At 44.9% G+C, this 13,888-nt stretch overlaps 1 protein-coding gene and 1 non-coding gene across 6 annotated transcripts in view; both read right to left on the reverse strand.

The window, feature by feature from the left end:
* Positions 1–13,888, reverse strand: part of KIAA1549 (KIAA1549 ortholog) — a 282,292-nt gene that overhangs the window by 173,590 nt on the left and 94,814 nt on the right. For all 5 annotated transcript variants that reach the window (XR_010140939.1, XM_054560668.2, XM_054560669.2 and 2 more), the window contains 2 exons: positions 7,167–7,363; positions 5,096–5,211 (listed from right to left, as the gene is read on the reverse strand). Coding sequence is in view for 4 of the 5 variants with exons in the window: in XM_054560668.2 (XP_054416643.1) it covers positions 5,096–5,211; positions 7,167–7,363 (313 nt within the window). In the remaining variant the exon portion in view is untranslated. The remainder of the gene's footprint in view (positions 1–5,095; positions 5,212–7,166; positions 7,364–13,888) is intronic.
* LOC112134434 (U6 spliceosomal RNA) lies at positions 1,906–2,012 on the reverse strand. The gene has a single exon (XR_002915867.1). It is a non-coding gene; the product is annotated as a U6 spliceosomal RNA (small nuclear RNA).

Genomic DNA, 13,888 nt, shown 5'->3' on the forward strand with positions numbered 1-13,888 from the left:
TCATTTAGCCACAAGAAAGAATGAAATCCTGCCATTTGCAGCAATATGGACAAGCTTGGATGACATTAAGTAAAATAGGCCAGGCACAGAAGGATAAACACTGCATTGTTCTCGCCCATATGTGGAAGCTGGAAAGTTGATCTAGAAGTGGAGAGTAGACTAGAGGTTACTTGAGGCTGGGAAGGGAAGAGGAGGGACACAGACAAAAGTTGGTTAACAGATACAAAAGCACAACTAGAGGCTGGACATGGTGGCTCACCTGTAATCCCAGCACTTTGATAGGCTGAGGTGGGAGGGTAACTTGAGCCCAGGAGTTCTAGACCAGCCTGGGCAACATGGCGAAACCCCATCTCCACAAAAAATAACCCGGCGTGGTGGTGTACACCTGCAGGCCCAGCTACTTAGGAGGCTGAGAAGGGATGATCACCTGAGCCTGGGAGGTCAAGGCTGCAGTGAGCCATGACTGCACCACTGCACCCCAGCCTGGGCAACAGAGTGAGACCATGTCTCAAAAAAATAAAAATAAAAGTGCACAGCTAGAGAGGAGGAATGGGTTGAGCACCTGTAGGCACTGTAGGGTAACTCTAATAATTTATTGCATATTTTCAATTAGCTTGAAGAACAGATTTTGAATGTTCTCAAGGCAAAGTAATGATAACTTTGTCTGTGGTGACAGATATGCTAATTACCCTGATTTGATCATCACACAGTATATTCATACATGGAAATATCACAATGTCCCCCATAAATATTTGCAAGTATTATGTGTAAACTAAAAATAATAAAAGCAAAAAACACATCATGTTGTACACCACAAATTTATATGTTTTCTTACCATCAGTTAAAATATAAATAAAAATCTTAAAAAGAAAGAAAAAGGCTGGGCATTGTGGCTCATGCCTATAATCCCAGCACTTTGGAAGGCTAAGGCAGGAGGATCGCTTGAGCCCAGGAGTTCAAAACCAGCCTGGGCAACATGGTAAGACCTCGTCTCTACAAAAAGCAAATAAAAAATTAGCTGGGTGTGGTATGCTCCTGTAGTCCCAGCTACTCAGGAGGCTGAGGTGAGAGGACTGCTTGAGCCCAAGAGGTCAAGGCTGCAGTGAGCTGTGATTGTGCCACTGCACTCGAGACTGGGTAAGCAAAAAAATAAAAAATAAAAATAAAAAATTACAGCATATAGGATTGTATAGAACAGGATAATGTCAACAAAGCAGAATGAAAGAGAAAAGTTCAGTCTGAATTACTAAAATGTCAAAGCAAGAGAGCATTTTTAAAGAAATATTATTTCATTATTTACAAGTAAAAAAACAAAAAAAAAATTTTTTTTTTGTTTTTCCCCCTCGAGACAGGATCTCGCTCTGCCACCCAGACTGGAGTGCGGTGATGCAATCACAGATCACTGCAGCCTTGACCTCCCAGGCTCAAGCCATCCTCCCACCTCAGCCTCTTCAGTAGCTGGGACCCAGGCACACGCCACCAGGCCTGGCTGATTTTTTCTGTTTTTTTTTGTAGAGTCAGAGTCTCGCTATGTAGCCCAGGCTGGAAAACCACATCTTTACTAATGTGTGCAACCCACGTTAATATCCTATGAGACAGCAATCACATTTATCTCATCTTCACTGTATCACCAGCACCTGACACTGTATCACCAGCCCCTGACCACAGGCACTTAGCAAACATATGCTAAACGGATGACTCAATGACTACAGTCATCTCCACTATGTTTATAAAATTTTACCTTGAAAAGGTCTCTGGGAATCTGCCTTCATGAAAAGATGAGAATTATACTTCACGATCTCAATCATTTTATAAATGGTACAGTACTCCAAAATTACTTGAAAAACTTCATTGTTATATGTACTCAATCTCATTTAAACTATTTTGCAAACTCTTTTAATTTTTTTAAATATGGAATGCTTCCCCAATATGCATGTCATCCTTGCACAGGGGCCACGCTCATCTTCTTTATTGCGTTTCAATTTTAGTCTATATGCTGCTGAAGCGAGCACTGCAAGCTCCTTAGCACATGCAAAAGTCAGTGTCAGCTTGGTTTGCACGTGAAATTCTAGAATTTGGAATTTGTGGAATTCAAATGAATCAAGTTTTAACTACTTAAAAATCACACACTTGCACACATGCAATCTAAGGAGAGCATAAAAGAATGCTGAGTATTTTGCAATCCTTACCTACTTGGTATATTCCTGATGACAAAGGGAGAGAGAGAGAGAAAAACTACAATTATGCACAGACGCAGCAATGGCAGCCCATCTCCTACCTCATCTCTCCCTTCACATCTTCACTAAGGGGATCCAGTGGTTATGATGTGAGTTATTTTAAAGCTGCCATGGCTGTGAACACAGTGACATTTGAGTAAATAATCTCTTAAGGGTTCATAGATGGCCATGAGGGTATGTGTCAGGGCCTAGTCACCTTCCAAAAACAGTCAGCTGGAAAAGGAATAAAGCACAACCTCCAATTTAACAAAACTGAAACAACAGTGTTCTCTCAGCTTCCATTGCAAGGTGGGTCCTTAACACGCCACATGACCTGGGACAGTCGTCAACAGCCTTGCCAAGAAGCCCAAAGAGAGCCAGTAGTTGTGCCACCCGCAGGAGTGAGAGGAAACGCTGGTCCCATGGCAACATGGAAGAGGGCTCCATAATGGATCTCAAGCAGCCTCCCTCCCCACTCCCCACCTCCATTAATTTTTACTTCACTACGACTTTCAACAAAAGAAAGATTTTTATGTGAATTATAAAACAGGCCGGACACGGTGGCTCACGTCTGTAATCCCAGCACTTTGGGAGGCCGAGGTGGGCAGATCACATGAGGCCAGGAGTTCAAGACCAGCCTGGCCAACATGGCGAAATCCCATCTCTACTAAAAAATACAAAAATTGGTCAGGTGTGGTGGTGTACGTCTGTAATCCCAGCTACTCAGGAGGCTGAGTCATGAGAATCATCTGAGCCTGGGAGGCAGAGGTTGCAGTGAGCCAAGATCGCACCACTGCCCTACAGCCTAGGCAACAGGAAGAGACTCTGTCTCAAAAAGCAAAAAATTTTAAAAAATAAAATAACTGAAAGCTAGGAGAAAAACTCAGAATATTTTAAAATAGGATATTTAATTTTCTATGCAAGTAATAAAATACCTACACAGCAGCATTAAAGCTATCTTATGGCACCTTTTAAGAAGTAAACAAAGTTCTAAAAGTAAATTGATATTTATTCTGAGAAAACTACCTTTCTACAACATGAAAATAATGTACAGATTCTGGTATCTCTTCAAATTATAACAGCAGCATTTGAGCTTCTAATATTCACAAAATCATCTAATTCACTTCTCTCCTTCACATTCAACTCTTGGTCCCAGAGTTGTGATGCTTACTACCTGGATTCTGAGCCTATGTTGAGAGTGGTGTTTGATTTTTGTTATTCTTCTAAATATACTGGTTGTAATACCATCAGAAGGCATTAAATGCAGGCACTGAAAGTAAGGTTTTCTCAGATAAGCAATGAACAGAACTTGGAAAAATCCAGAGCTCTTTCCACGCCCCCCAAAATATTTCTTTCCGAGGATCAAAACGGGATTCTAATCCTGTCTATCTGAAACAGTATCTGTTACCATGGTACTAAATAATTTTTAAGATTTTGAAAAACCACATCCAAAGAAAAAACTCTTCCCTTTTTCTAAGGGGATGTCCTTACATTACAAAAGAACCAAGTGGAAAGAGCTGGAAGGAACTGCAAGGACCAGCTAGTGCAGCCCCACAGGAGCCTTGAAGGCTGAGCGACCTGAGAGGCCACAAGCGTTGTCAGTGAGAGGAGACAAGGACGGGCTAGGGCAGCCCCACAGGAGCCTCAAAGGCTGAGCCACCCACGAGGCCACAAGCGTGTCAGTGAGAGGAGAGGCCCCTGGGCTTCTGTCCAGTCTGTTCATTTCTAGAATACAGTTCACTCTGCACTGCGTTTCCATACAGATAAATTTATGATTAAAAACTGTAAGTATAAAAATTACTATTAAAAATAATATCCTGACCGGGTGTGGTGGCTCATGCCTGTAATCCCAGCACTTTGGGAAGGCAAGGCAGATGGATCACTTGAGTCAAGGAGTTCAAGACCAGCCTGAGCAACACGGTGAAACCTCGTCTCTACAAAAATATACAAAAAGTAGCCAGGTGTGATGGCAGAGGCCTGTAATCCCAGCTACTAGGGAGACTGAGGTGGGAGGATCGCCTGAGCCTGGGAGGTCAAGGCTGCAGTGAGCCGGGACTGTGCCACTGCACTCCAGCCTCAGTGATAAAGCAAGACCCTGTCTCAAAAAAAAAATAGTAATAATAATATTCTGAGGCCTCCCAATGATCTTTGCATTACTGAAATGCAATCCTTAAATAAAAATAAACCTCCAGTAAATACAACAGCTGCAGTAGCACATCTATTTAATACAACCTATTACACTAAAAACAAGCTACCTTGCTATCACTCCAAAAAAATGCTCCCAAGTCTAAAGACTTGTGGTTCTCACTTTATTACAGTGCATCAGCCTTAACAGTCATACCCTTTAGAACAGGAATGAAGTTCATTTTATACTTGGCCTATGAAGCTGTTTGTGACTCCCAAAGCAAACATGCTAAACCATCTGATCACACTAAACCACCTGCTGGAAGAAAGATCTAGGAACAGAACTAAACATAATGGACTTGGGCCTATGATAAACAAACAACTTTCTGACTGACACCTGTGAATCCTTGAATTGGTTCCTAAGAAAGCTATTGAATCCTGGGGGCAGTTTTTGAGACTCTGGTTTCAGTGTGCTTCCTCCTTGACCTCTGGGCAGGAAAATCGTGAGGACTCTTAACTAGAGTGAAGCGAGGCTATTAACCTTAACACGTACCCCAGTGAATCCCCGGCCCCAAAGCAGACACCAATACCACGTTAGATGGTGACAACTGGTGCTAAGAAACCATAGGAATGACGAATTTTCCATTTCCCAGATTTCTTTTTTAAGGGTTTAGCATTTGAAGTAGTGTAAGGCCCTAGTCTTCGGACTCTCATAGGGACTACTTTTAATGGGAAGAACCAGAAGAGTCACAGACCGCTCTGCGGGGCTCTGTGGGACCTGCCATCGTTGACGGCTCCTGGCGTCTTATCTCCCGCGTCCCTCTCACTGGACTCTTCACTGACCGTAGAGTCAGCATCTGAGGGAGAAACTCTGCAGACACAAAATGAATTGCAAACATTAGAAACAAGAAAGAATGAAAAGGAGAAAGTCCCATTAATTTGTGTGTGGAAGTCAGGCTTCCAGGCAAAACCAGCAGAAATGAAACGGTCCAAAAAATTATTCCATAGCACAGTATCTTCAAGGATCACATTAACACCACAGTCACCTCCTGAAGACAGATTAACGCGGCTTACTAAATGGCTCAGCAGGCTGCATTTCAACAAATGCTAGACAATTAAGTGCCAGATAGGAGGAAGGTCCCACAGTTACCACGGCTCAAGGCCCAGCCCCTGGCCCCCAGTCTTTTCTGGACCAGCAGTCTGGGTTTAGCATGAGTTGGATCAAACAGGACCTTAACATTACAAAAGAACCAAGTGGAAGGAGCTGGAAGGAACTGCAAGGACCAGCTAGTGCAGCTCCACAGGAGCCTTGAAGGCTCAGTGGCCCGAGAGGCCACAAGCGTGTCAGTGAGAGGAGACAAGGACAGGCTAGGGCAGCCCCACAGGAGCCTCAAAGGCTGAGCCACCCACAAGGCCACAAGCGTGTCAGTGAGAGGAGAGGGGTTCAGGATTAACTAGGTCTGCAGAATCCTCAGGATGCTAGAGTAGCTCTGCAGTCACCCCAAATAACTCCAGATCTTTGGAAGGTGCTTACACTGAGATTTGATTCTATATATAAAAAGCATGAGTACCGTGGCACCCAGCTTGCACCAGGGAAAATTCCTTCATCAGTTGGCTCCCTGATTCCTTAGGCTCCCTGGCTTCAATGACAATGTGGAATGCCAAGACATTCTGGTGCCCAGAAAGATGCTAAAACATTGTATTAACCATGCAGACCATTGAACTGTCATGACTAAATGTCAATGTCAAGGCTACCAGGCAAGAAAAAAAAATACTTTGCAAAATTTTACTTGCATATTAAATAATCTTCAATGATTCCATTTATTCTTAGCCTGCAAAATAATTAATCAAATAGCATCTCTCTACATAACTCATTTTCTTTTGTAAAGATCATGTTCTGACATCTATTACATTCTTAAAACTAGGCCAGAACCCCTGGGGTAGGTTTCCTGATAAGACAGAAATCATGACATCGTTTCAAATGTTGGTATGATCACACACTTTTTTTTGCTCTTAGCAGGAAATCAGGATTTAGTGTTCCAAAGCTCAAAGAAAGGCTGACAACAGGAGGCTTCAGTAGCCAAAGCCTGACGGTGCTATGATGGAAAGTCAACTTAACAAACCCGATTCTGAACTCTGTCTTCTTTCACAGAGCTACAGCCCTTCTCACGGGGTCAGAGGGTGAGGAGGGGCTTCCAGGTAGCTTGGAAAACTAATAGGCAATTCTCCATGTGCTATACTTTGAGAGCGGGAATGGGGAGCGAGGCAGGGAGGAGGCGGTGAAGAGTCTTGTGTGATATCCTGACAAAGGTGACATACGTGAGCAGCCAGAGAAAAACAAAGCAAACACAGGAGGATGTGATGAAGGTCACCTGCAGGCAAAGCAATGAAGTCACAGCAGCTGCTGGCATCCCAGGCATGGACACAGCGGCCCACACAGGCTGAGCGTGTACCATGTGCCGTGCACTCCTTCTATGTTATTTCTGATATTATCTCCATGGGGCCTAGCATGCTCCCCTCAGGATATATACACATGAGCTGGTCAATCTCTAATCAAGTCTGATGGGGACCCCCAAACCATCACAGATAGTGATTCATGATCTTCAACCATGTGGGGAAAGAAATCACACAGCCTTCTTTGGCAGCCCGTGAGAGTGGCTTGGAAACACTCTTGGGCTCGTATGTGACCTTGGGCAAGTCATCAGTCTCCTGGGCTGCACATGCAGGGCTGCACTCACCATCAGCCCTTGTGACATCAGAAACTCACAGCCTGATAACAGAAGCATGCTCTGCAACAAAGAATAATACAGAAAGCCCAATAATAACCTTCCCCTGTGACGGACATTCTTGGAAGGGATCTTTGACTTGGGGCTTGGCACGTCTCCATTTTCCGAGGGCGTGGTGTGGTCCTTCAGAGGTCCTGGCAGTGGCGCTGGCTCATGAATAATCAATATGTCATCTTTATTGTGCTGACCCAGATGCTGCTTAGCAAAATCGAAGCCCTTCACACTAGGGATCTGCAGCTGAAACATACACACACACAAACAAGATTGTTAACCCGGAATCCAAGGCTGATGAGAGGAGCACAACTTCTGACCCAAGACTGTGCTGGCAATTCCACAACTCCAATCCAACAAGCATCGCTAGAATATGAACTGCGTGCCAGGTTCTGTTTATACCCAGAGTTCCAGGAGAAGACAGGCACTTGTGAAAGATTAAACAAGAGTACAAGGATTAAATAGCTAGACCCTAGGACAACACCTGACCTGCTGTCACAGCAGCATACCATGTGCCATGTGGCAGGAGCAAGATATTCTTTATAGGGTAATGGGGACCAAAGCCAGGCCTTGAGAACAGACAGGACTTGGAAACAGAAAGAGGAGGCTACAAAGAGAATGTTCTAGATCATATCAGGAACCAGAGAACACTGAGGCCTGGGAAGAAATCACATTGGCTATGCTAGATGGGTCAGAGCATAGGAGCACGAGAGAAAAGTCCAGTCTGTATATGGATGATTCCAAAAACGCCAGCTTCTGGAGCTGGCCCTCTGGGAAATCAGAAAATCACTAAACATTTCTAAACAGGCAGATTTCTAAAATACAAGCACACAGGACACCAAGGAAGCAGGAAGAGAGCTTGGCCATGCGCATAAAACCACAAAGACATGAGCCCCAAATCTTAGCAGTGAACATGGGAAGGAATGAACAGCTCTAGGGATCGGGCAGAAAGACCTAGAAGCCAAATAGACATGAGAGGCAAAGGAAGAGAAAGAAGCCAATGGGGACGTGAATTTTTGGGCAGGGGCATTGTGAAGCGTGAAAGTGACATTAAGGGAAAGAGGCGAGTCATATAGGAATGATGGCTTGAGACAAAATGACAGGTTTCGTTTCAAAAACACTTAATTTGAGGCCCCAAAGGATGTCAGCTTGGTGTAGCTGGAGGTGGGGAACCATAGCCTGGGGGAACTTGCAAGCTCAGATGTGACTTCAAGAACCACCCACATAAAGGTGACAGGTAGGGGAGTTGAGTTTTTCAACATAAATACAGATTCTGTGGATAAAGTGTTGGAGAACATCTAATAGTTTGGGGCTAAGAAGAGAAAAAGGAAGCAAGGAAGAAAATAGAATGTAATTTCAGAGAAACAGAAGAATTTGGAAAGTTCCAGGTAGTAGAAGCAAAGGGAACAAAGAATTTCTAGAAAGAAGTGGTCAAAAGAAGTAATGGGGCACAAAACTGAAGGAGAAAGGGCTCTTCAAAAACATCCCCCACTCAAACCAGTGGATGCAGGATTCCTCTCCAGGGATACGAGCATCACCCCACACCAAACCCATGACAGACCCCTGAGCCTGCAACTAGGGATGCCAGGCCTCAGCTTCTAAAGCTGTGGTAAGATATTATGTCATGAAACATGCTATTTGTTGGCTGGACGCAGTGGCTCACATCTGTAATCCCAGCACTTCAGGAGGCCGAATTGGGCAGATCACCTGAGGTTAGGAGTTCGAGACCAGCCTGGCCAACATGGTGAAATCCCGTCTCTACTTAAAAAAAAAAAAAAAAAAAAAAAATTAGTTGGGCATGGTGGTGTACACCTGTAATCCCAGCTACTCGGGAGGGTGAGGCAGGAGAATCACTTCAACCTGGGAGTCGGAGATTTCAGTAAGCTGAGATCGCACCACTGCATTCCAGCCTGGGTAAAAGAATAAGACTCCGTCTCAAAAAAAAAAAAAAAGCTATTTGTATTGTTCACATTTCTTTTCTTTTCTTTTTTTTTTTTTAAAGACAGAGTCTGGCTCCATCACCCAGGCTGAAGTACAGTGGTACAATCTTGGCTCACTACAACCTCTGCCTCCTGGGTTCAAGCGATTCTCCTGCCTCAGCCTCCCAAGTAGCTTGAACTAAGGGTGCACGCCACCATGCCAGGGTAATGTTTTGGTATTTTTAGTAGAGATGGGGTCTCACTATGTTGCCCAGGCTGGTCTCAAACTCCTGGTCTCCAGTGATCCACCCACCTCAGCCGCCCAAAGTGCTAGGATTACAGGCGTGAACCACTGTGCCCTTGGAAAGACTCTCCAAGGTATGAAGAAATGTGGACAATAAAGTATTTCTGATGACATGAAAAGTGCCAGGGTATTAACTGTTTCCTTAATTCAAGCTTGCAAAGCACAGGGAAATAAACTGCATAGCAATGGTCTCCTCCATGGAATGCCAAAAGCAAACTGAAGCCCTCCCTCCTGGCCAGGCATATTCCACACCCACAAGGTGACACTCTGAAACACTTATCTGGTCTTCATCCCCGTTTCCTGGCGTACACCTCCTAAAATACATAGAGTCTCCAGAGGATGTCTTTCTGCAGGCTAGTGAGTTGACTGACGGCCAGTAGCCCCGAGGTAGCTGCAGGATGGGGGCTGCTCACCACAGAGCCCCAGGCGTGATACAAGAGTCAGGGCATTCAGCCCCACCCCCCAACCTTCAGGGAGGGGAGAGGGGCTGAAGGTTAAGTTGATCACCAATAGCCAATGGTTAAGTTGATCACCATAGCCAAACAGGCCTATGTAAAGCAGCCACCTGAAAAACCCAAAAGGGCAGGGTCCAGGGAGCTTCTGGAAGGCTGAACACTGTGGAGGTTCCTGGAAGGTAGCACCCCCACGGAGGGCACAGAAGCTCTGCACCCCCGAGTCCCCCCGTACCTCGCCCTATGCATCTCTTCATCTGTACGCTTGCGCTTTGTAATATCTGTAAACTAAGAATAAAATCCTAAGCCCCCAACCTACTGAACAGGCCCCCTCTTGGCCAAAGGGACTTCAGAGAAACCTGAAAAACTGAGTTCTTGGCCGTAGCACGAAGGAAGGTGGGACATGCATCATTACAGCCCCTCCCTTTTAGAGTTTAGGCAAAACTGACCAGCATTAATATTAAAACAGAGATTATAAGACTGACAGAACAGATTCTTTGTGGTAATAAGATACCAAATTATAAACAAGACCTAAAGCCATGCAAAGGAGTGTTAAGTCACACCCTACAAACAATAAAATCTGGTTAAATTGTTTTTGTTTTTGTTTTTTTTAAATTAACCCGGTATAATGTGGCTTACTTTCTAACCTGACTGGTATAGCAACACATGGCAGACAGCAGACCCCTTAACTTAAGCATTCCTTTGAAGTGACTTTCAGTCTTTAGACAAAACTTAACTCTCTCAACCAATTGCCAACTAAAGAATCCTAAAACACACCTATGACTTGTAAGCCCCTCACTTCAAGATATCCCGCCTTTTCAGGCCGAGCTTCTATGTATTGGGTTATTTCTTTTCCTGTAACTCCTGTCTCCTTAAAATGTTTATGTGGAGGGCTGGGCACAGTGGCTCACGCCTGTAATCCCAACCCTTTGGGAGGCCGAGCCGGGTAGATCATCTAAGGTCGGAAGTTCGAGACCAGCCTGATCAACATGGAGAACCCCCCCCCCCCCACCGCCGTCTCTACTAAAAATACAAAATTAGACGGCCGTGGTGGCACATGCCTGTAATCCCAGCTACTCAGGAGGCTGAGGCAGGAGAATCACTTGAACCCGGGAGGCGGAGGTTGCGGTGAGTCAAGATCGCACCATTGCACTCCAGCCTGGGGGACAAGAGCAAAACTCTGTCTCAAAAAAAAAAATTTAAAAAAATGTATATGTGGAGTCCTGATAAGTAACAATGCAGAAGGGGTCCCCAGGTAGGGCAGAACAATTGTTCTGAGAAATGGCTCATCACAGACAACCTGCTGGCATGACATCCTGTTCCCAAACACCTCATTCTGCTCATAGCCCCAGCAGCATGACTCATAAAACTTCCCTCCTGCCCCTGTCTCTTGCCCGACAGCCCCTTCTCTGCTGTGCTGGCCACTGCACCCTTGCAACGTTATCTTCATACATTTTCTAATAAATCTGCCTTTCTTTACCTGCAGCTGTCTTGGCCTTTACCACCCACAATGATGGCCCCAGCCAGACGCAATGGCAACAGTATCAACCCAAATTGTAATCTGACCGCCTCGGGCCATTTACTCACCGCTTCTTGGGCTCCTGCTTTCTCAGGGCCACGGTCACTCATACTGGCTCGGAATAAACCTCTTTAAGATATTTTACAGAGTTTGGTTTTCCTGTTAACATATCCTTTGTGATAAACTGGTAAACATAAGTAAGTGCTTCCCCAAGTCCTGTGAACTGCTCTAGCAAATTAATCAAACCCAAAAAGCGATGGTGGGAACCTCAACTTGAAGCCAGTCGGTCAGAAGTTCTGGAGACCTACACTTGTGACTGGTGCGGGTGGAGGAGGACAGTCTTGGGGACTGAGCCCTCCACCTGTACGATCTGAGGCTACCTCCCAGCGGACAGTGTCAGAACTGAATTCAAGGACAGCCAGCTGATAACTGCTGCTTGGTGTGTGAGGAAAGCCCCCACAAATTCGGTCACAGAAGTCTCCCGTGTTGACTGTTGTGTGGTATGAGAGCAGAGGAGAAACATGGTTTGAGTTTTTCCACTCACACACACACCACTACAGAGTCTTGTCAGTCAAAAGACAAAGGCCAAACAGATCTAAGGAGTGATTTTAGACAATATATTACACACAGACACAAAAGGCTTTGTCTTATTTGTGCTAACTTTATGCACAAATGAGTGACAACATCAGTGGCTTAGGTCTGTGACCTAAGGTCTTTTTTTTTTCATTTGATGTGGTCTCGCTCTGTCACCCAGGCTGGAGTGCAGTAGCACAATCTCAGCTTACTGCAGCCTCAATCTCCCAAGACCAAGCAATCCTCCCACCTGAGCCTCCCAAGAAGCTGGGACCATAGACACGTGCCACCACACCTGGCTAATATTTTAAAATTTTTTTGTAGAGACAGGATCTTGCTACATTGCCCAGCTGATCTTGAACTCCAGGGCTCAGGCAATCCTACTGCCTCGGCCTCCCAAAGCGCTGGGACTATAGACGTGAGCCACTGAGACCGGCCTTAAGGTCTTTTATAAGCTGAAATTCTCGGATCAATGGGTAGAAGGAATGTCATCTGCAATAATGATTTATGCCAGCAGAGGGGGACAAAACTTACAGTAAATACAGTTTACAAAAATGAAACAAAAGGCAAAAGCTGACTTCGTCTGTTTTCTGATTAAAGAGCTCCTGTTACATGAGTACACCACTCCACCACTTCAGCAGTTCCTGAGCATAACAGCCCCTCAGCCCAAGAACACTGTTCTGCAAATGACAAACCCAAACCTGCTGCTCCATTGCATGCCCCATTTATTATTATTTATTTAAATAAATGTATTTATTACGATTTTTTTTTTGAGATGGAGTCTCACTCTGTTGCCTAGGCTGGAATACAATGGTACGATGTTGGCTTACTGCAACCTCCACCTCCTGGGTTCAAGCAATTCTCCTTCCTCAGCCTCCCAAGTAGCTTGGACTACAGGCGTGCACCACCACGTCTGGCTAAATTTTATGTATTTTTTTTTATTACAGATGGGGTTTCACCATGTTGGCCAGGCTGGTCTCAAACTCCTGACCTTAGGTGATCTGCCTGCTTCAGCCTCCCAAAGTGCTGGCATTACAGGCATGAGCCACCATGCCTGGCCTATTTATTATTAAATATTTATTTAAATTAAATTTATTAAGCACTTGTGTAAATTATTTAAATTAATTATTAAATATTTATTTACATAAAATAAATTCATCATTAGATGTTTCTTTAAATACATGTATTAAAAATGTATTTAAATAAAATACATTTATTTTCTCATCTGTGACCCATGGACTAGCACCCTGAGTTTCAACTGGTCTACCCAAACCCCAGGAGGCAGACACACAGTTTTCTAGGAGCAGGCAGCCCTTTTACAGGGATCATTCCAGATGCACACCTCTGTACAAGCCCTCCCTACACTAGTGATTTTCCTGAGAGCTGTCCAGCATGTGCCTGTGGTCCGGGCAGCATGCTGGCTCCCCCTCCCACCTTCCCTTTCCCAAGTCCTCCCACTTTACAGAACAGAGGCCCGCCTGTCATCCATGCAGCAGCTTCCTGCGGTGCTCTGCCCAGAGATGTAGAAACCTTGGGAACATCAAATAAAATCACAATTCAAAATGCTGGTCTTGGTCAATCAAGACACAATAAACTTGTGGTATGGCTTGCTTTCTCTCTTAAAGAACTGAGAGAGAAATATAGCCATGAAATAGGATAATTCGTTCCACACTGGGAAACTGTGAACTTAGATATTCTGCACAGGAGGCGGCAGCAGCAGCAGCAGCAGCAGCAGCAGCAGCAGCAGCAGTGAGGGTTTTATCTCATAGCTTCCCCTCAACCATCTCCCAGCCATTGAAGAACAGTTCACTCCCGCAGAAGAATCCAAGGAGAACAGGGAAGAGGACGGCAATGAGAAATGCCAAGGGCATTGTCTCATTTTATCCAGGGGACAAACTCATGACAGGGCTCTGTGCTTTATCTGTCTATGTGACAACTGTAATCTTCAAGATCTGTTCAGCAGCGTGTGGGAAACCCAAGGTGCCACAATGCACACACTTTCCG

Source organism: Pongo abelii, chromosome 6 (assembly GCF_028885655.2).
Source record: "Pongo abelii isolate AG06213 chromosome 6, NHGRI_mPonAbe1-v2.0_pri, whole genome shotgun sequence".
NCBI classification, from domain to species: domain Eukaryota; kingdom Metazoa; phylum Chordata; class Mammalia; order Primates; family Hominidae; genus Pongo; species Pongo abelii.